At 40.0% G+C, this 24053-nt stretch overlaps 1 protein-coding gene across 1 annotated transcript in view; it reads left to right on the forward strand.

Moving 5' to 3' along the window:
- LOC109472032 overlaps positions 1-24053 on the forward strand; it is a 40126-nt gene that overhangs the window by 736 nt on the left and 15337 nt on the right. The window contains 18 exon segments of the mRNA XM_019771602.1: positions 1013-1278; positions 6353-6523; positions 7519-7683; positions 10136-10306; positions 10511-10681; positions 13587-13757; positions 13892-14014; positions 14266-14388; positions 15380-15502; positions 15901-16023; positions 16312-16434; positions 17481-17603; positions 17727-17849; positions 19766-20038; positions 20267-20545; positions 20876-21017; positions 21749-21891; positions 22076-22246. Of these exon segments, the coding sequence (XP_019627161.1) occupies positions 1013-1278; positions 6353-6523; positions 7519-7683; positions 10136-10306; positions 10511-10681; positions 13587-13757; positions 13892-14014; positions 14266-14388; positions 15380-15502; positions 15901-16023; positions 16312-16434; positions 17481-17603; positions 17727-17849; positions 19766-20038; positions 20267-20545; positions 20876-21017; positions 21749-21891; positions 22076-22246 (2984 nt within the window).

Here is a 24053-nt window from a genome sequence, read left to right on the forward strand (position 1 = left end):
GCATGTGCTGTTGTTGTTGTTGTTGTCCGTGTGTACGTATGTGTGACTGTGTGTGTGTGTGTGTCTGTACGCGCGCGCGCGCGCGCGTGTGTGTGTAGTATGGCATTGTTTTAGAAATCAGTATTCCTTTTTTTACTCCGTGAAGGAGGTATCCCTCCTGCAGGAGTATTGTGGTCAGTGGGTTTTTCGTGTACGCACCTAAAACACAGGGTTCTCTTTTTTAATCGGCATGTAATTTATACGTCGTCTGCGGGTATGTACGTTATGATGCACGTATTTTTACATATTTTTATCGTAGCTGTTTTCGTGGTCGATGTAATATTTCAGAGGCACCCCTATATCTAAGAGTCGCCGCAAAAAAAAACCGTTGTTTTGAATAGAAGGGGGGTGCGGTCTCCGTTGTCTATGTATGGGGGCTTATTTTAAATGTGTTCGCAGATATGGTCGTGTCCATTGTATTTCTTTGTAATTGGGCATGTGGTGTGTCATTATGTTCGTGATGATGCACGTTTTTAGTCCGTAAAGGAGGTCCTAACCTCCGGACGGAGTATTGTGGGCAGTTCTTTTTTCGTGGTTGCAATGCTCGGTTGTCTTTGTTTAATCGGCATGTAATTTTATACGTGGTCTGCGGGCATGCCCATGTTGATGCACGTGTCTTTATTTTACCGTTGCTGTTTTCGCGGTCAAAGTAATTTTCAAAATCAACATTGATTCGGACAGGGGTGCCAATACACAAATACCATATTTGATGTGGAAATGATTTCGGACTGGTAACATGGAGCCGATGGAAGAGTCTATTCTTAAGAACGTTTTATATGTGTAGAATTCAAATTTGGACTGGAGAGATTTGAAAAATTCAGTTTTTGTGTAAAAGGTTTTGTGTTCTGGTTCATTTTATAAGCGGGTGCCGGCGGAAGATTCCATTCTTGAATATTGCTTTTTTTTCTTAAAACGTATTTAGGATGGAAAATTCATAAATTGTCTCTTCTGTCACAGACCCCTGTTGTGAAAGTTGGACGGTGTGGTTTGATCGGGATGATCCAAGTGGGACTGCAGACTCGGAACTACTGTGCCCCCTTCACCAGGAGTATCCCGGTCAGGTCTGCTGGGCACCGACAAGTATCCAGGCCCGGGTTAGAAGCACCCAACAGGAGGCCAGCCTGACGGGAGAAGTGTTTGTTGCCTACAATACCCTGACAGGCTTTAAGTGTCTTAACGCGGACCAGACTGATAACCTGTGCCTGGACTATGAAGTCCGCTTTTGCTGCCAGGTTTTTGGTATGTACGTGTTGAAACCTTCATGAAGACGCACAGAACAGTATTTCATCCACCAATCTTTTACTAAATCACTACATACATTGTAACAGCAACTGTATGAAATTCTTTTCATCAAAGGGGCCTGACGAGGATAAGGAAAAAAAATTACAGTTATACCTCTTCTTGACATCGATTGAATTTATCCGGAAAAAAGGCCAAGACTTTAAATGATGTTAACATTAATGAATAACCAGTAATAAATTTTTCTCATAGATTATGCAAAAAATGTCATAATTTGCATAAAAGGGGTGAGTGCATTCTCCACTCAAATAACAAGGAAAGTTTTGCTAGCATTTCCTCATCAATTATGTCCTTCTTTGTCAACTAGGTTCAACTTTACTTACTTCCAAATCTTGCATGTATATGGTATCCGCCGTATACCACAATTATATAATTTCCTTATTGATTGTGCAAATAAGTTTATTTTGTATATTATTAAGTACCTTTGAGCAAAGGTATGTATTGTGTACAGTCTGTACGTCTGTGTTTCAGATGTGCCCTGGTTGGAAGTATTTTCCACTATAAGCGGAACAGGGCAGACAGTTTACGATGCTTGGAGCGCTGGGGCTGGTGAAGAGGTTCTCCACAATAAGTGTCCAGTTGTGGAGATGTGGACATCCCTTAACATCAACCAGGTTAACTGCGTCTCCACATTGCTTGGGTGTCTGTGTAATTGTTTTCGTTTCTGACCTACATTGGCAAGCATATCGCAAGAAGCTTTGAATTAATTGTAAGGACATTTCGTTTATCAACATTCAGGTATTTATACCAATGAATATCTTCAGATTTATATTTCAAAGTCACTAAAATGAGCGTTACGGGCCATAGAGTATGCGTTAAAGTCGAAAAGGTAGCATGCCAGGGAATTTTATTCACACTAAAAATAGACTTTATTCAAATTATGACCGCCATACAATAGTTGTCAACGAAATTTGGTTGAAGTTGATACTATTTATAATCCTATATTACCATACAGGCATGGCATATTCAGTTGTGTCGCACTTCTTAGAAAATACGGTAGTGCATGTGACAATTATGTGTAGGACATTAATTTGGACATTGCGACAATAGCTCTTCCAGTGATTCCTGGTTAGGCTACCAACACATCACAGACCTGAATCTCCATCTTTCATTTTGATAGGTTAAGATCTTTCTGGCGTCCACTGAAGGGAATATAGAGTTGATTTTCGATGGACAGAACACGGATAAGTTCAACTGGTTCTCCAAGGATCGTCTGCGTTCGTCCCCATGGACAGACATCAGTACTGAGCCTCAAAACTTCTTCTCTCTTGAAGGAGCAGTGAATCCCAGGAGGTGAACCCTTCTTCTAGTGATATAGAATGATACGGTACTCTTCAAGTAGAAAAGCCCTTTATCTTGAACAACCTCCTATGCTGCTAAGGCGACGATGTGTGGTCTCGTAATCAGGGGTTTTGAATCTGAAGGATCTAGGTCCGAGTCCCTGGCAGGCCTCAATGTTCTGCTCCGGGAAAGGAACTTAACACTTATTTCCTTACTCGACACCGGTGAAAATACGTTTATAGATTAGGGAAGGATGGAACGTAAAATTAAACGGCCCTAGCCACAACACAGATGTGTTTAAGAACCAAAAACCCGTTTCGAGAGGAATAGGGGCCCTTCCCAGTGAGGTAAGAGTAGTTCAAACTTTAAAGTCTGATCTAAGGGTTGACTACTTGAAAAGGCGATAGTCACCTGTTACGTCAATCCTTCCACCGTAAGAAATCTACAAAAGGGACATCCTTTATCTCAACAAGACATACGCCTATTAAATGTTCTCGTGTAAGCCTTGGTCACAACCCGCCGTGCGTGCTTTTTGTACGTACGTTTCATAGGGAGGCCACGTCTGCTTCGTTTTTTTTTTTTGAAAACGTGGGAAGGAGTGGCGTCGACGCACGTCACTCGCACGGTTGCGCAAGGTGTAGGAGTGTGGTCTGCACGTCATGTGTGGTCGTGAGGGGTTGCGTGTATGTCGCGTGCAGCGTTCGATGCGCACGTGCATGGTGAGATGTACGAGTTTACAACGTACGATCTCTGTGCAACTTTACCGAGTACCGCAAGGAGGCCGTACTCACACGTGCTCCTTACGTACGGGGCACGCGCGTAGCCCGAACTCGCACTTACGGGTGGTGAATCCGAAGACCGCACGCAGAAAAAGTACATGCACTTAAAGTTCTACCGTGTGTCTGCGTGCCCCCAAATCCGTAGGATTCCGTACGGAGGTGGTACTCACCACTTACAGATACCCTACGTTTGTCCTGTAGACAGCACGCAGAAGCACGTACGGCGGGTTGTGAATGAGGCTTTAGAGTGCGTTGCATAACGTTGATACTAAACATGAGACGTTGCACGGTTTTCAACATGACAGGGGGTTTTACATCAATCGCAACTGGAATGGCTGTCCTAATGACAATGGTTGGCTTGTGGTGGCAGAGGAAGGCCAGGCTGACCCCTGCACCTGGCTACACGTCCCCAACAATCAGCTCCCTTTGATTAAGTTTTCTCGTCGGGCTACATACGTCAATTATGACAGTGGTAGGTTTTTTGGTTAACTATTTCTCTCAGATTTTGATTATGAATGGACGTAGTAACATAGTAGATAGATAGATTGATATTATTAGAATGATAGTTGGAATAGATAAAGGTAGATATGTAGATACACACACACACATACACGCACGCACACACACACACACACACACACACACGGTGATACACAAAATCTTGTTGGGAGTGACTCGTTCGCCACCCTACAACCACTCTCACATAGGCGTAACGTTGCAAGCCTTGCGTTATTTTATCGCTACTTCGACGGCAAATGCTCCGTGGAACTTAATTCGCTAGTGCCCCCACTTCGAACATTCTCAACAAAGACACGTTTGCCACTTCCACCGAAGCAAATCACCCTTCCTTCCTCCATTCACCACTTCTTAGGAGGAAGTTCCATGCTGAAAGCTTCTTTCCAAGAACAACATCACTTTGGAATAAGCTACCTCGTGATTGCTTCCCCTATGAGTATAACCTTAAACTCTTCAAGTCTAAGGTCAACAAACTCTGGCTGTCCACTCTGGCTGTTCTGTAACCCAAAACATTTTAAGTGGCTCCCATGAGCCTTGTTTTGTGGTGACCGATGAAGCGAATAAAAAAATACATACTTACAAACATACATACATACATACATACATACATACATACAGATATACAAACAGACACAGACAGATTAGATTGATTGGATAAAAACATAGATATATTGATGGTGATATATCAAAGTACTCCAACATAATATATGTCAGGTACGTAGATAATTAACTGTGTTTTTTTTTCTGGGGGTGGGGAATATTCAGGGGCCGATGTTGGAATAGCTTATCGCATGGTCATCTACATCGACGCTGGAGCCGTTCTGTGCTCAGGACCCTGTACGCAAAATGGAATCTTTTGTGAGGGTAAGAATCTTTATCAATACTGTATATGTTTTTAACCCCGCTGTGGGACTCATTTCACAGTAAGAGGGAAAAAAAATGGGGGAAAATTTTTCGCTTGAAACTGCGTTTTAAGTTCAACGATTTTTGTTGTTAATTTGTTTCATAGTTGACTATATTAACTGATTATTGATTTGATTTCGAACTTACCTTACGTTACTTAATTATGTTACTTTATTTAATGTCAGTGATCACTCTGATTCGAACTAAGCTTATGTTACTTAATTATGTTAATTACTTTAAATTATTCAATTTATGTTAATATTGTGTTGAATTCTGTATATTTCTGTTGTTATAATTTTGAATTTTATGTGGACTCCAGGAAGAATAGTGGTCAGTTGAACACTAATGAAGATCTAATAAAAACAAACAAACATACAAACAAACAAACGTCGGAAAGAAAGTTGTACAGTAGAACAATAAAATTTAAAACACACTTTCGCGGCGTCCCTGCAAATAAAAGCAGTACGAAAGTTTCAAGACCCACATTACTTGTTAGACATTGCTTGTTAAACAAAAAAAGCATCACACTTACAAGGTTGAAGCACTATATAATGCTGTTAGGTCAGGCACAAATGCCGCTGTGCTTCCAGAACAAGCTGCTGGGACCCCAATCATATCTTCCTTTTCACGAGCACAAGAATTTCATCAACCATCCAAATATTGTTCCAATTGCATGTACAGAAAACGAGATATTTAAACCGGATCGCACGCCCCAGTACCATAAATACCTGCTAGGGGGCCACGAATGTAAACAAAAGTCTGATGAAGCCGGGCGTCCCTACCAAACATCAATCCATAGAGTCTTTGTCTTGCTATCGTATTGACACACAGCGTGTTAACGGACGAGCGCTACCGAAAACAGAACCTTATTGCCGAAGGTAACTAGACTTCTTTAAGTGTTCTATGCATATATGATGTGGTTGAGCAACAAGGGATGACAGCAAATGTATCTTTAATAACATTATTTATAAGTACGGGGAACTTACGAAAATTCACCGGAACATTTGAAATATATAGATAGTTTGTGATTATATAGTATCATGATATCTCTTAACCGTGTCCTTCTACGTATAGGGCGTAATATAATGAGTGGTACCCATTTAAATTGTGGAACCTATCATTTTTTATTCAAAATTTATTTTATTTGTCTATCTGAGAAAATTCAAACTCTAGTACTACTGCATAACGGAGATAAAGTTTCGTGTGACATCCGTCACTCCTCTTCAGCGTCTCTAAATGAACTGAGAGCACAAGTCGATATTAATCACATGTGAAGGAACTGAAAAAAAAAGCTGAACATGACAAAAACTCGTAAGAGTCATTGTTATGTAAATCAGGGTAGGATAGGATACTTCCTATGGTAAGGCAATTCCATAGGAACTATATTTACGATATTCCTTTATCCTTGTATCGTGTTACTCAGTATGATGAACATGTAAAATCGCACTCTGATTTATGTATTTAGCCCTATGGCCATGAGCATGCAAGTAAAGATTCATTATATAAAACTTTATTTCATCTGTTTTTGTGTGAAGTTGAACGCTGTCCCGCGCTGTGCATCCCTACAAACGGTGCCGTGAGCGGCTCCAACACCTACGGAGGAGTGGCCACCTTCACGTGTAACCCGGGATACAGTTTGGTTGGCGCTTCTTCACTCACCTGTCAGTCAGATAGGACCTGGAGCGGAAATTCACCAACATGTGAAGGTGAGATGCTCCACAAGCTTAAAAGTATCGGTACTTTAAGCCTGATACTGTTAAACAGTTTTATTGAGCGCAATCAAAAGAACTGAACATGACAAGTTAGTACATACTCATCATCTATCTTCTCACACAACTACAACTTCCACAGCTACAACACCAGACAGACATCACAACTCTACATACCTTTATTCAAAACCACAGCTGGACAACACACATTTGCTTACCGGGGTGTAAATTATGTCAATTCTCTCGCAGTAAACATCACAGAACAAACATCTTTGAAATCTTTCAAAACTGCTCTGAAGAACTCAATTACCTAATCTTTTGTACATTGACCTCTGACCTCCAAACGGAAAGCCGACCTGGACTGTTTAATCGACACGAATTATGGATAACGATTTGGTTTAGTTTATATCGGTCTTTGTATCTGTATGTCTGATTTTATTGTATTTTTGTACTGGGCCCTATTGAAAATCAATTTGTCAAAATTGAACTAGGCCACCCAGGTGTTTTAAGATTCAATAAATAAAAAACAAGTTAGTAAGAGCTAATCAAGGAAATTATTTATATGGTACACCAACCACCACTGAGTACCAACCATCTAAATATCCTCTTAAAGACAGATACCTTGATCGTACACATCACGATTATGTCCCACTTAAAATTAATGGTATGGCGTGTCATCGTTGTATTCATCAGACACCCCTTGACTACTACAACTTTTGGAAATTTAGGATTTCTTTTTTGTCACAATAATATTTCATTTTCAAAAAGCATTCTATAACATCTATAAGACAGAAATAATCTACCATTGCAATCATAGGTTCCTAAAGGTATAGGCCTGATTTTCAATTGTTGTAAAATGTAGCCTTGGGTAATAGTTCATAAAGAGTTGGTTATAGTACAGTATATTTGAAAATGGTATAGTACAGTTGGTATTTGAAACACTGTCTTCAATATATCATTTTTTCAAATATTGCGTGAATTTCTATGTTCAGTAACTGTTCAAGAATGCCCGACACTGAACGCACCTCCAAACGGTGCCGTGAGCGGAGACAACGTGCTCACCTTCACGTGCAACGCAGGGTACAACCTGGTCGGTTCTTCTACACTTATCTGCCAGGGAGATGGGACTTGGAGTGGAAGTCCGCCAACATGCGAAGGTAACAAGTTTCGAATACAGGGCATACTTCCAATGATCTTAGTCAATCTATGCACTCGTCCATCCATGTGTATTACCTTTATTTCACGTCTAACATATTTATGATTTCAGCCGTACAGTGCCCCACACTATCCAACCCTACAAACGGTGACGTAAGCTACAGTACCGGGTACTACGGAGATGTGGCCTCCTACTCATGTGACACAGGATATAGTCTGAATGGCTACTCTACACGGACCTGTCAGTCTTCAGGGTCCTGGAGTCAAAGTGCACCAACTTGCGAGGGTAAGAAATTTTAATTTAACCCTACCTAGACCGGGGCTTTTTTTTGACATGGGGGGACCGGGGGGGCTCTTTTGACACCCCCCCCCTAAGAACTCGCGAACGGTATGTCGTATGACCACCAAATTTTTAGAGAATGGTGTAGTAGTGAAAATTTATCATATCTACAATTTTTATGTCGTTATGATGTAATATGACGTCTTTATGACGTCATTAATGTGATTTTATTGGCCAAAACCGTCTAAATAGGTTTTTCCCTGAAAACTAAATGGTTTTCAACATAACTGTACCAAAAGTGTTTATGACAGAATATTATGGTGTACTAAGTCTTATGTTGCCCATAGCAACACCGGTGACGTCATAAAATGCCGTCATGCATATTTAAGATATCCGCCATCTTGGATCATCAATCTTGAATTTTCAAAAATAGTTTTTTTCATGATAAAGCCTAAAATACATCGTAAACATACTAAAGACCTTCATTTAAACCTTTTTTGGAAAAAGAAATGGAAGTATTGATGAAATTTTAATGAAAATAACCAGTATATACCTGTTCTAATGATATGGTCCGCCATCTTGGATTTTGGCCAATGACGTCATCAAATTAGCATAAATTATGCATATTCAATGATAAAATTTACATAAAATTATATGGGATGTTATTAATATTAGAAACCATGAGTAACTTGACATAAAACCCATAAAATTCTATTGTTGAAACAAAAAGTACTAAATTTAGCAAAAAAATGCCTGTCAGAAACCCGTTGCCATGGCAACACAAAAAATTATTATCTTATTCCAATGATAGAGAATTGTTGCCAACAATATTCTAGGAAAAGTCACCAACTTTGGCCGTTCTACGGCTAGTCGTTCAGACGCTAGGTGACATCAAAGTTGCCGCGGGCACTTTTAGCCCCCCCCCCCCCGGTCTAGGTAGGGTTAAGGTAATAAAATTCTAAGTGTAAAAATCGGCTTCTGGATAGTAGGTAACAGCCAATCAGGAACACGGAATGCGAAAACGTCATGCAAGATTTGCAAGTTATTGTGACAACATGGCGGCCGGCTGTGTAAATTACAGTCAAAAACTGTCCCAAAACCCGCAGCAAGAAACTATACCGGACCATTATGCTTGACAACCGCCTGATTGCATTAGTTTCATTTAGCACCTATTGTTAATTGTTAGCAAATGAAAACGTGATACCTTGTATTTAATGATAAGACTAATAATGCTAGAGAAAAAAACACAGCAGGTCTATCAAGGGTTTTGCTTAAGTGCCATACTTGTATAAGTACTTAGTTAAATACTGCCGATTTAACACAAATTCATACATTGTAAATAAAGGACCCCCCCCCCAAAAAAAAAAAACGAAAAAAAAACTGCTGAAATTATACAATAATTAATACATCAAATTTAACACAAATGAAAGAACAGTTATCAAATTGTAAACGTCATTTTATGAGTTATTATAAGTAACCATAAAATGACCAAGACTGGCAATGAAAACATACATTGTCTTGGCGACGGTTGTTTCTGGTAGGGATTTGTTTGCATGACTAGTAGGTCATAAATGCCCCAAGTGTTTCCAGGAACTTTACTAATTTTGTCTACAGGCCTGTAGACAAAATTATTGTACCATTAATAGAATTCTTGCAAACTGCACAAACTGCACACAATACTGCACACAATACTGTATACAATACTGCACACAATACCGTATACTGTTCATGATATATACTGTATCACTAAATCAAGAGATAGTGGTTGGCTTCTCTGTCAGGTCCTCTGTGGACGAAAATGGCTGTTTATGGTTTGCATATACCGTCAAGACGTTAAATCGTAAAATAGAGCATCCAAGTTTGATAAGAAACAGGCATTTGATGCAATTTGTAGCTGATGCATTGGTGTGGATGGCCTAGTGTAAGTAAGCTACAGCCCAGACGACAATATGTTTATTAGGGGTAACTTAAGCGTTAATACAGTTTGCTGTTGTTTATATATTTTGTGTGATAGGCAACTTGCAACTTTTCCTATAATACCAACATTCTTAATCTGACAGATTTGTTTATGAAGTTTTTTATGTTAAGAGTGTTGGTATTATAGGAAAAGTTGCAAGATGCCTATGATTTGTTTGTAAAGTTACGAAATTGTGCTACTTTTAATTTGCTTGTAGTCGGACAGTGTCCCACACTGACAGCCCCTGTAAACGGTGCGGTAAGCGGCTCCAATGGGTATGGAGGTACGCTCACCTTCACATGCAACGCAGGGTACAACCTGGTCGGTTCTTCTACACTTACCTGCCAGTCAGACCTGACCTGGAGTGGAAGTCCACCAACATGCTCAAGTACGATGTTCAAAACATGAAGAGCCATTCGATTTTCGAGAAAAACTTCTTGTGATGAAATAGAAGTGCTGTTAGTTTGGATTTCGGAATGTCAATATTTTATTTTTTTTTTTAACAAATGGTTTACAAAAAAAGTAGTTGCGATTCCGCATGTTAAACAGTACTCAACATAACATTTTAACCATGTCTTACCCCATATTCTAGTTGTACAATGTCCACTACTGGCAGCTCCTGACAACGGTGGAAAGACTGGCGGCAATTCCTATCAAGACGTGGTGACGTTCAGTTGTAATCTTGGATATGATCTTGTGGGAAGTTCAAGTCTGACCTGCCGAGCTGACGCCAACTGGAGTGGGAGTGCTCCAACCTGTTCACGTAGGATAAAACGTTTCTGTCTACTGAAGCAGATTAACTTTTAGTGCCCAAGAATGATAGTAGTTATATAATTGTAACGCAGACGGCGAACAATAGTAGTTGATGTAGACCATGCTTGTACAATAAGATTATCCAATAATTCAGCTAACAGACCTCAGTCTGACGTTAACTCACAGACCTCAGTCTAGCTCTGACTACGGTGGGGATAACATGTGCAGAGACCTGGCTAAGACAGTGACAAAGACCAAGTTACTCTTCAAAACAGTTTGAAATGTATAGACAGATATAAGCAATTGAAATAAGGTTGTAAGAGGTTAATCTCTCCTAATCCAGAATGTAATGGCAACGCTGACTTGCCAAACCGTATGTTAGTGTCAGAAATTGGCTTACAATCGCTTTTAGTTGTACAGTTCCCCAGTCTTCAGAGCTCCCGTCTACATAACTTACACTGTTTTCTTAGGAAGTCAAATGGACACCAAAATTACACGACATATTTCTAGACACTTACTATCAAAGCTAAATTTAACTGTTGAGGAAGATATTTTCAAGTTACAAAAAACAAATATCTACAATTAGACACTTTTGATAGGGCTGTTTAAAAAGTTGAAATTTGAAAACAAGGTTGGTTTTCCAGAAACTGAAGGTTGTTGATAGTAATTTGATAGTAATTTCTTATGTAACTTTGTTACATTTATCTTGATCATTCTGCGTGGTTTGATATTCTTACCTCGAAAGCCAGTATCGAAAAGACGAGTATTTGAATTTGTACAAAAAAAATGGCAGTTATCATGCTTATCCGTCCCTACAATTGTTTTTGGTGGCTGGACCGTCTGGGATGTTTATTAGTTTATGTGGTCATGGGGTCAATTCACTATTCAAGCTGCTGGAGAAGTGGGTTCCCAGGGTCCTCTATCCTGTAGATTGAGTTTGCTTTTTATTTCAAATGGGTTGTTATTTTAAAAGCAACCAGAATCATAATTCATAATGCACACAGGAAAGAACAGAAATCGGTAATCATACATGGTAGGGATTGTAACAGAAATCTACATAATATATTATGAGCAACAAAAAGTATATTTCAATCGTCGTCCTGTTCTTTTATCGTGCCAGTTGTGCAGTGCCCAACGGTGCAGTCTCCTACAAACGGTGGTTCGAGTGGCGACAGCTACTACCAGGACGTGATGAGCTTCACCTGTGACTCTGGTTACGAACTGGAAGGTTCAGCATCCATAACGTGTCAGGCAGACGGCACGTGGAGTGACAGTGCTCCCAGTTGTGCACGTAAGGTTTAATCTTGTATCTGTTACTGTTGAAACAGTTGAATAGTTAAGCCAATTTGGCCAATTTGCATCATCCTCGTCTTGACTTGTCTAACTTTTGTTTCCTTTTGGACTTTCAAAAAAGTTGTCTTTCCTATTATCCACCCCATATCAATCAATAGTTCATTCTTATAAACCTGCTTTTATGGCAACTCTCCAGTGTCACTGACAAAAGGTAGTGGATGCTACCTGAGACGTCTGACCGTTTCCAAAGTCATGTCCAGTTGCTTGAGTCACTGTGGTGAATAGTTTAATGTTTGTTTAAATTGTGTGTGATTACTTGGAGAAGGTTCAATTGATTCATAATCTTATTTACCACCTCTAAAGAACTTTTATGCTACTATGACACCTTACTCCCTGTAGCCGTACAGTGTCCACTGCTGGCAGCTCCTGACTATGGTGAAATGACTGGCGACAATTACTACCAGGACGTGGTGACGTTCTTGTGCGATCCTGGATACGAGCTTGTTGGAATTTCCAGCTTGACCTGCCGAGCTGACAGAACCTGGAGTGGAATTGTCCCTACCTGCACACGTAGGGTAATGTTCATGTATTCCGTGGAAGATATTAACCATATAACACAAACATGGTTAGATAGCTGATGATGACTGAGTGATTTATTTAAAAATACCAGTGCGTCTTTTTTTTTGTTGAAAACTTGAGAACATTCATGTGTTTCAAAATATAAATTACCAACTAGGGTGAACTTCCATGCTAAAATATTACTCAACGTATAGCCGTACAGTGTCCACTGCTGGCAGCTCCTGCCTATGGTGAAATGACTGGCGACAATTACTACCAGGACGTGGTGATGTTCACGTGCGATTTTGGATACGAGCTTGACGGTTTTTCCAGTTTGACCTGCGAAGCTGACAGAACATGGAGTGGAGTTGAACCGACCTGCACACGTAGGGAAAATCATGTCTTACGGTGAAAAAAAAAATAGATTATACAATCGTGGGTAGATAGTGAAAGAGGACGGAACGATTTAGTCCAAAATCCGTGAGTTAATTTTTTTTGTAGGAGAACGTTCAGTTGTTTCATAATTTAATTTTCCAATGAAAATTTGGGGTAAGTCCCAATTTTTTCCAGTGTTGGAAGTTAAGTCTAGTCTATATTTCACAATCTTTCCCTATGTATAGCCGTACAGTGTCCACTGCTGACAGCACCTGACTATGGTGAAATGACTGGCGACAATTACTACAAGGACGTGGTGACGTTCTTGTGCGATCCTGGATACGAGCTTGTTGGACTTTCCAGCTTGACCTGCCAAGCTGACAGAACCTGGAGTGGAATTGAACCGACCTGCACACGTAGGGAAAATTATGTCTTCTGCACACGATAGCTAGATCACACTATGATATTGATTACTGTAGTTTTACTTGAAACTTATTTACCTAAAAAGCTAAAGGGTGGTAAAGTCTGTTAAGCACTGGTTGAAAAAGTGACCAGTTTTGAATCTGGTATCAGAGGTCTTGACTTGTGAATGTATGCAAGCTAACGAAATGAACCTGCATAGTTTTATTTCAAGTCCTTTGCTCTTCCATATTCTCTTTTGTCACAGCTTATACTGATTTGTATTTCAGGTGTTCAGTGCCCGGTTCCCTCGTCTCCTGTTAATGGTGATTCAAGCGGCCCCAACTTCTACCAGGACGTGGTGCAGTTCACGTGTGACCAGGGATATGATCTGGTGGGAGATTCTAGTTCTACCTGCCAGGCAGACCGGACCTGGAGTAGCAACGTCCCATCATGCAACGGTAAAATGCTGACCAATAGATATGAATTTTTACTAAAAGGCCGATGCTTTGAGAGACGCCTCCTAAACTCAGTATATCCAGTTGCTGGTAACACGTTTTAAATCAAAATTGTCTTTTCTTGTTGCTCTTTGTAGATATTGATGAATGTTCGGCTGCAAATGGTGGCTGTGACCATGTATGTACCAACACCATGGGCAGCTTCCAGTGTTCCTGTGTGGCTGGATTCACCTTAAACTTGAACAGCCACTCCTGTGATGGTAAGTGGCATCATGTCAATATGGATAAAGCATTCCTCGTCCATTTTATGACATATCTCTGAACTTAAATTGTGCTGATTTACACATACTCGACAAATACAGGTTCATTTGCCAATGGATTGTTTTAGAATGTCGTTTGCCATTTCTTGTGCGCTAATATCTGCTCCGTTAAGGTGGGAAAATGTTTGACTTGTAAAAACTTTTCTAATACATCAGCATGAAAGTTCATCTGATACTGATTTCTAATACAGACGTCATTGAATGTACCGTTGGAAATGCCGGCTGTCAACAGAACTGTAACAACATCATTGGGAGTTACTGGTGTTCTTGTGGAAGTGGCTACAGAATAAACGGCGATACTCATACTTGTGATGGTGGGATACTCTAATCATAATGAACCGCATTGAGAAATATAAACTGTATACGTACCGATTTGCTACTTCATATGAATGTGTCTACAACATTTGTTCATTTGCCTGTACCAGTGTTAGAGGTGTATTTACTATGTACCGGTGTGAGAGGTGTGTTTACCGTGTACCAGTGTGAGAGGTGTGTTTACTATGTACCAGTGTGAGAGGTGTGTTTACTATGTACCAGTGTGAGAGGTGTGCTTACTATGTACCGGTGTGAGAATTGTGTTACTATGTACCAGCGTGAGAGGTGTGTTTACTATGTACCAGTGTGAGAGGTGTATTTACTATGTACCAGTGTGAGAGGTGTGTTTACTATGTACCAGTGTGAGAGGTGTGTTTACAATGTACCAGTGTGAGAGGTGTGTTTACTATGTATCCGTGTAAGAGGTATGTTTACTATGTACCAGCGTGAGAGGTGTGTTTACTATATATGTATCTGCCTGAGATAAAATATATGTATCCGTGTTCAGATGTGGACGAATGTTCGGCTGCCAGCGGTGGTTGTGCTCAGACTTGTACCAACACTGTCGGCAGCTTCTACTGTTCCTGTGGACCTGGCTTTAGTTTAAATACCAATGGATTCTTTTGCGACGGTAAGCAAATTTTGTACACTTCATACAAAAATATATAGATCAATTTCTCCAGGATGTTGGTGTAGAACTATTCGTAGAAGAACATAATAAGACGCTTAGATGCTTTGACAAGAAGTCTGGCATGATGATAATGATTGTATAGGAGAGATTTAGACATGCAGATCATCTTGATGGGTATAATTATTTACCTCATATCATTTGTATTTTTTTATCTGCTGATCAAAGATTAGGTATGATTTATACGTATGCCCATCTTTGATTCACTTCTTTATGTCATGTTGTTGCCACAGCGAGTTAAGTATTGGTTCGTGTTTCTACCTTACAGTGAATTATAAAATCCATCATTTGTTTTTATACAGACGTTAACGAATGCTCCGATGGAAATGGTGGATGTGGACAGACCTGCACTAATCTTATCGGGAGTTTCCAGTGCTCCTGTCAGAATGGGTATAGACTGGATAGTGCGGGTTTTACATGTTATGGTATGGGTATTTTGTTACACCTTGATTGCAATGATGATATTTTAAATGGCAGTAAAAGTAATATATAAATATTCAATATAATAAAGATTCATTCCCTTTGAAATTTTACCGCATGATGAATTTTATTGTCAACATTAACATAAAATTTCAAAATACATATTTTCTACTCTAAAATCATTATATGTTTTTGCCTCTTTTTGGAGTCAATGATAGAGCAGTTTTAAAGCTGTTTGGTCATCATGCTAATCTCCACAATTTTACTTTCTCACGAGTTTGTCCACTAGTGTCCCGTTGAGGGATTGACACTTTTGATGTTCCTAAATGCTAAATCCTAAATTTTTGGATTATTTTCTTTTGGACTTACGTACCTTTTTACATCTTGTCCTATCACAACTAAGACGTGAATGAATGTGCTTCTACTAACGGAGGCTGTGAGCAGACTTGTACGAACAACATCGGGAGTTTCCATTGTTCCTGCGGGGCTGGTTACAACCTGGATGGCAATGGCTTTACTTGTAATGGTAAACGGTGTCTTGTTATGTTATGTTATGTTATGTTATGTTATGTTACTATGATACTTCATAGTATGTTAATATATATGCCATGTTAACAGACCAAAAGTGTACTTCGGATATGCTATCAGCATGTTGACACAGTTCATCAACATCATCGTCATTATCACAATTAATTTCATATCAATATTTACAAAACATTTTGAATTTATTGAGAACATGTAATCTGTAATACAGAGCCACACATGCCCTACACCTAGCGTATTGTACATTTCTCATGATTGTCTTCCAACATAGATGTGAATGAATGTACTTCTACTAACGGTGGCTGTGAGCAGACTTGCAGGAACAACATCGGGAGTTTTCAGTGTTCCTGTTCAAATGGATACAGGCTGAATAGCAATGGCCTTGCTTGCGATGGTGAGCTATACAATAGACTGTCTTTTAATAGACATTAAAATTAATAATGCACAAGAACTGTGTAAAATTGAACGTAAGTTGCTTATAAATACTTATCGATGTAGACTATTTTATCGCTGTTTAGCAACTATGAACCTGTGGCTGCATTTAAAGTTCGCCAAAAACATTGTTTTCTACATTACGCAGACGTGAATGAGTGCGACACTGCAAACGGTGGATGTGACCAAGATTGCACGAACTCCCGTGGAAGTTTCCAGTGTTCCTGTGACATTGGCTACGACTTGTCTGGCGATAGGTTTTCCTGTGTTGGTTAGGATTTTAATACGTCTACATTTTGTATCCTTTTTTCTTTGAAATCGTATTACATAGTAAAAAATCCTTTACATAGTTGATCATTTATCTACTACTATTTTCTTTACTGTTATTTTAATGCTGTTTTTTTTTTCTTTAGATATCAATGAATGTCACACAGCAAATGGCGGTTGTGAGCAGATGTGTAACAACACCATAGGAAGTTTTCAGTGCGGCTGCAGCAATGGTTACGCTTTGAACACCGGAGGTTTTACATGTTATGGTAGGAAATGTGCCCTATCATTCTTTTGCTATCTGTTACACTTATTAACCACGCTTGACACCAGATTGGAAACATTCTAGCAGTTTTCGTACTGTATAGTCCACGCTTCAACAGATCTTACACTTGTCACCACAACAATAACAAACACAACAACATTTGGACGTGCAATATCCGGATTTCCTGGCATAGTACCTTATTGCTCACTTCGGTTTTGCAACATAAAACAGGCAAAGTGCGACATCGTATATGAAAAACACCAAATAACAATAAAAAATCAATTGACACGATGGAAATAATTCTATTGTCTGCCTTGTTTCAGATCGCTTCGTTTTTTTCATCATTCTTTTGTATCTCGGCCGCAGAGGCCTTTTGCACTTTTTTTGTTAATATTCAGGATCCAGAATATCATGAACGATAGTTAGAGTATGGTCACTCAAAGTTAATGTAATCTTTTTTTTTATTTCATTCTCAGACGTAGATGAATGTGAAGCTGCAAATGGCGGCTGTGGACAGATTTGCAACAACACCATCGGTAGTTTTGAGTGCTTCTGTCGTACCGGCTACATCCTGCATGTGGACGGGCTGGCCTGTAATGGTAAGTATGATTTCTGCAATGAATATGTCATATCATCATCATTGTCGTGTACATGATACATCAAGCCAGCTTTTATTCGCAAAGGGACATATGCATTGTGCTGAGAATGGTTGTTTCTGTCAGATATTGATGAATGTGATACAGCAAGCGGAGGCTGTGGACAGTTCTGTACTAACACCATCGGTAGCTTCAACTGTTTCTGTGCGACTGGATACAACCTAAGCATGGATGGGCTCACCTGTGACGGTAAGGACTTTGCACATTTCTGAGAGATTAGATAAATAATGGTGATGGTGAAGGGCCAACTAGCATTTAGTCTTAGCACGAATTTGCCTATAGACGAGCATTTTGGCCTGGTATTTGGTACCAGAGGTATGCATATGACCATTTCGGTAGCAAATCTTAAACAAGTTAAGATGAAGTGATTTCAGATAAAAATATTTATAATTTTGGGGAAATGAGAATTGCAAAGAGTGAATGCTAGTATATGCCTTTTAAAACACTCATCCTAAAGGCCTAACGTCGCAAGTTCTGCATTTTACAGGCATTATTTCCCATTTATGTTCACTGTTAATACATGTATGTGGTTTTGTCTGAGACAATCTAAGACAGGTTTCTGTCCATCAAAAATCACCCTGCTCCACCAGTCAGATTTTTGCACAATTACGGATTACTCACATGATTTTACAATGTACATTTTTAAAGAAATCCACAATAACCCTTTCCAATTGTTATAATACAAGTTATGCTATACAATTTACATAAAGATCACAATTCTTTACATCTGCTAGTCTTAACTGTTCTGTTCTTGCATTGTCTTTCAGGACTAATTAACATTAATTTTAAACATAACGATCTGCATTGCTGATTTATTCAGCAAAGAGCCATAATTAGCTAGTGGTATATATTATCAAAATTAGTTAGGAGTAAGGAAAATTGACTCACTGCATCACAGAATATGCATAGTACTTTGATGAACAGATACACTACTAAAAGCCCCGTTGTGTTTTCAATGCTTTGCCCCACAGGGTTCGATCCTGTTTTGAATCTTTTATGTTTGTCTACGACAACGGCGTCCATCTCTGTAAGCTGGACCAAGCCAATTGCTGAAATTAATGGTTACAGCATCACGTACAGTCCTGTGTTAGGTTAGTTTTCCTTTTTCTGTATTAATATTACTGTTTATTTCGTCTGCATTAGTTAGTTATGGACAATGTTGATTTCAGAGTTCGAAAACATGTATATACTTAGACATATATTGTATCAACTATCATTTTATAAAGAACAGATTATAACATAATATATATAAATAAAGTTAGAAAATTAATGTTGCCATACGTATAAACTGTTAGTATATTATGTATGCAATTGTTGTGTATTATGTATGAATTATTGTGCTATGTTCTTTTATCTACAGGTTACTAAGACAGTAACATAAACACAATTTGCCTTGTTCAGGATTCTCCCATCCCTCAGTTATGGCATCGTTCCGGAGTCGTAACGACACCAACACGACGATATCCGGCTTGTTCAGCGGAGTGGAGTACTCCCTCACGGTTCTTGCCTTTGGACTGTGGAATGACAGCGCTAACATCAGCGTAGAGTGCATAACTGGTACTTACAATATTACTTTACACGGTAAAATATATTGGAATAAAATTTATGTTTCATAACTAGTTGTCAGCAACGTTAAACATCGTTAAGAAATAACTATCATATGTGTTGGTAGTAATCAAAGTACAATGCTAGATTTTATTCCAACAGATGAAATACAGAGGGGTGAAATTTTTAACGACCCCTGTCGCCTTCATCAGGATGAATAATTACCGATCACGTAATGTCGTCAGAAGTTTCTCAACACATCCACATTGAATCACCAGACCACACCCTGATGAAGGGAACAGTGGTCGTTGAGAATCTGTACTTGTTGTGATAGAATAAAGTTTAACATTGTACTAAAATATCTAACTTATTGCTTATGAAAAATCATTATCAAAGAAAGCTAGCTTTTCTAATACACTTAATAGTGATGATAATAATAAAGTAAGAAATTAATTGCCTAACGTTGATGTTATTGCAATATCGTTAGTTCCAAACATAAATTTTACAAACTTTAGTATTCAGCAGCAATTTCTTATATGTAACTTTTGTTTCAACTGCAGGATTGCCACCTCCTACAAACTTTACATTTAGCCAAGTCACCGAGAATTCAGCCACTGTTCAATGGACAAAGCCTGTTGATGCACTGGTGGTTGCCTACAAGGTGTGGCTAACAGAGGATGAAACTGCGCTCACAGTTTCCAGAAAGTATCTGCTTGACTCAGCGACTTCGACTATCTTTACTTTTCTAACCCCTGCAACAGAGTACGTGGTTGCAGTAACCTGTATCAGCCCTTCAGTCGAGGGACTTCAAGCAAGCGTTACCATCGTAACAGGTGAAAATTGAGGGTTTTTTTTTTACTGACGCCGTATGATATGAAATCAATTGTATTCTACATGTATATGTGCTTTATACGACTGCGGCTCTTCAAAACACAATTTTATTGCGTATCAAAACATTCCTATTGTATTGCTGCTGGCTTCTTTTGAAATGGTTCACATCAATTCAAGATTGATGTTTACCTTTTATCTTAATTGTGTGGATTTTACATTTACCGATGCAGATACGGATCCTCCCGGGCAGTTATCAGTGGACGACATTGGTTACACCAGCTTGGGTCTGTCCTGGATCCCACCAGTTGCCAAACTGACAGAATACGAACTGACCTACAGAAGAGCTGAGCACAGCAGGACACGGCGATCTCTCAATGTTTTCATCCTTCCTGGTGACGTCGGTAACTACTGGCTACAAGAACTTCTCCCTGCAACTCAATACGTCATCAGCTTGACGGCCGTGAGTCGGTTTGGGCGGAGTGATACAATCAATACAACTGTTATAACAGGTCTGTTGATATGTTTAAAACACAGGAAACACTGTTAAAGTATCTCTACCTTTGTTATGTCTATTGAGATTCTATGTCGACAATAACATTTTTAAAGAATATAAAGCGTCTTAGGATACCCTAAATCCACGGCACACGGTAACTTTTCATATCTTACATCTTAACATGAACACTAGGTTATGACCTGATAAGCCATGGCATGGGAGCCTTCTTATTTGTCGACGGCTACTGGCTATATGATAATTTGTATTCGTAGTACAGATACATGTAGCTTAATGATTTAAGAACATGATTAGTATGCATACAGGTTCTCTTTCATGTTATTTACAGACACGGATCCTCCGATTCATATCAAAATAAGGAATATTTCCTCCACCTGGATGACCGTGACATGGACAGCACCTGTGGCGACGGTCGTCTCCTATGATTTGACGGTAACCGATGCTACGACCATGGCAAAGAAACATTTTAGGTGCGTAAACTGTCACAATAAGCTGTGCAAAGAAACTGAGTAACTGATATTTTTTCTTCTTTCATACTAAAACGGACTTCCGTTCCTACATATACCGCTGGCCACATAATATGCACAGAGCACATTCAATGAAGACTGACTAAAAAGATGGAAAACAATTGTAATAAGAAACTCAACCACAGTTCACAGATTAAAGGCAGTTTTTTTTCTGAAACAGCTGACAGAAAGTTTCGTCTTTTAATTATTTCATTGCTTTTGACAAGATGGAGTGATAGGGGCAGCAAAGACAAAGGCCAAGTTTTATAATCGCCCCTGGCGTGTACCAACCATACGGCATCAGGGCCAAAAATGTTGGGGTGAAATTTCCATGAAGTGTCAGGTTCATAATTTGTGACTAAGAAAAAGACAACTATTGGAGCTCAGAGTAAGCTATGTAAGTTCAGGCCCTCTTGCAGCTTGTTCTTGAAATGCAGGGGCGCCTGTTTTAAGATATTTGGAGGAGAATATCTTGAAAAGCGGATGAATGATATTCGTGATTTTTGGTATGTAGATAGTTTTAGTGTCCCTTGACATAATTTAAGTAGTAAGCTCTTGAAACTTTAGTTAAAAGGTTTGTATGATGTACCTGGATACCTTACTCTTTTATCTGCATCCTTAGAAGTTTGGTTTACTCACATATTAGTCTAGAGTCAGTTAAGGGGATTACAGCGCTGTCTTGCCTTTTGTTACAGCATACCTCCTCCTGCAACGGACTTTAACATAACCGGGCTCTTCCCAACGACAAATTACATTATCCGGATTGCAGTTGTCAGCATGTACGGACGTAGTGTAGAAGCTGTGATCCTTGGTACCACCGGTATGTTAAAACCCACTTGTTTCTTTGGATTTAAATGGGGCCCAAAGCCAATCACATTTTACACGGTGACATTTTATTCATAAAATTCATATCAAATTTGCAAAATGATATTTGTTATCCATTTATATCCTGCTGTCAGGTGTATTACTATATTAAAATGTAGATTTGCTAAAGTTGATTGCATTTTATGTGTTTGTTTTAGTTGACAAAACAGACGTAATAAAAGACCCAGCACCGTCTGATCCTGCATCAACAACAGTTGTACTGAGTACAACAGACATCGTGCTAAAAACGACAGCCAGCGCGGGATTAAAGATCAGCACCAACACGTTTTGGCTCGAAGGTTTTGACGCCACAAGTCCGAAAAGACAAGGTGATTTTTTATTTATTTAGAAGATAGCTCCAACTGGCAGCTAGAGGTAGAGACAGTGCTTTGGTTGTAACAAGTCACTCAGTAAGACATAGGTAGCCACCGCGGAGTGCATGCAAAACTGATGTTACTGTATTGGTTTGTATGCATGCAAAGTGCATGCATACATTGAGGAGTGCATGCAAAACTGATGTTACTGCTGCTTTGATTGTAACAAGTCAATCAGTAAGACATAGGTACTAGGTAACCACCGCGGAGTGCATGCAAAACTGATGTTACTGTATCACCATATATCACTCACTCACTCACTGCACGGCTTAGCGTCCGTTGTTCCCCGTCATGCAAGGGTTGGACGTCGTGGGGTGTCGTTTGCGTCTAATAACTGCTCTCCAGCTGCTTCTGTCTAGCGGGTTGGCCTTCTGCAGTTTCAAGTTTTTGACATCTTCCCTAATACTGTCTACCCATCTCTTTTTTGGACGGCCGCGCGGGTTTCGTCCCTCTACGGGCATTGTCATGACCTTCCTTGGCCAGTTCTGCGGGTCCGTCCTTTGCACATGCCCATACCAGCGAAGTCTGTTGTAGCGCAAGATCTCACGTAGACTGCTTACGCCTAATCTACACCTAAGCTGATCACTTGACACCCTATCAGCCAGTCTACTGGAACATATCCATCTAATCATGGCGTTGTCATAGCCTCCTTCGCAGTCTTGTTGGGCGTGGGCGTAATTTTTTCTCCTAGCGACGCTAGTAATATGCCGCCGCGAGGGACGTTTTGCTGCCGAGGGACTTTTGCCACGGAGAGAAGGTTTCCGCGCTCCAACAAGACTGCTTCCAATCGGCGAGTTAAAAGGACCTCGGATTAAGCCAGCCTTTCATAGAGGCTATTAACATGTTCGTGCAGGTCCAATTCACATGTTCGCGCAGGTCCAATTCACATGTCCGCGCAAGGGTAATTCATAGATACGCATGACACGCGCTCGCCTTTGTCAACGGTTGGTTTTATTAGCATGCGTGACGTTATAGTCGAAGGTTCCAACAGAGAACATTGGTAATGTTACAACAAAGGCATTGCCGTGCATATTTAAGCGTCCCATGCAAACAAACCAAGACAATTTGCAGTACTATTTTTGCTGGTGAAATGTGCAATTCTTTCTATTACGCAACTTGCTGCGGAGCGGTGTGTTACCCTCCCATGGTCAGTGAGATCAACCCGCCACCAAACAACATGGCGGCACTTTGTTTATCTGTCGACGTCCCCCAGCAATATCACAGTTTAGCTTGTGGGTTCCTGTGGTAGTGATTTGTTCAAAGTTGTTTTTCGTAGCAGCAATGTCTCCGGGATTTTGTTGAGTGGATAGGGCTGGGTTTTCGGGAATGGTTGGCGTTCTACCGACGGGTTGATCGGCGACCGCTGGAAAGTTACAAGTTTTGGCTCGTCGATCAACGGGGCGTGAACACCACCCTGCACTGGTGGCGTTTATTGCGGGAAGTTCACACATCCATGCCAATCGCTCCTAAGTGTTTTTTGATAGCCCTTTTAACTCGCCGACTGGAAGCAGTCTTGTTGGAGCGCGGAAACCTTCTCTCCGTGGCAAAAGTCCCTCGGCAGCAAATCGTCCCTTGCGGCGGCATATTACTAGCGTCGCTAGGAGAAAAAATTACGCCCACGCCCAACAAGACTGCGAAGGAGGCTAGCGTTGTCACATCTGTCTAGCCTTCTAAGGTCTTCCGTGGACACCGCCCAAGTCTCCGACGCATAAAGCATTACGCTTCTGACACAGGAGTTAAAAACATAACCGCGATTTATGAA

This window comes from Branchiostoma belcheri, unplaced genomic scaffold, assembly GCF_001625305.1.
Source record: "Branchiostoma belcheri isolate BF01 breed outbred unplaced genomic scaffold, Haploidv18h27 scaffold262, whole genome shotgun sequence".
In the NCBI taxonomy this organism is placed as follows: domain Eukaryota; kingdom Metazoa; phylum Chordata; class Leptocardii; order Amphioxiformes; family Branchiostomatidae; genus Branchiostoma; species Branchiostoma belcheri.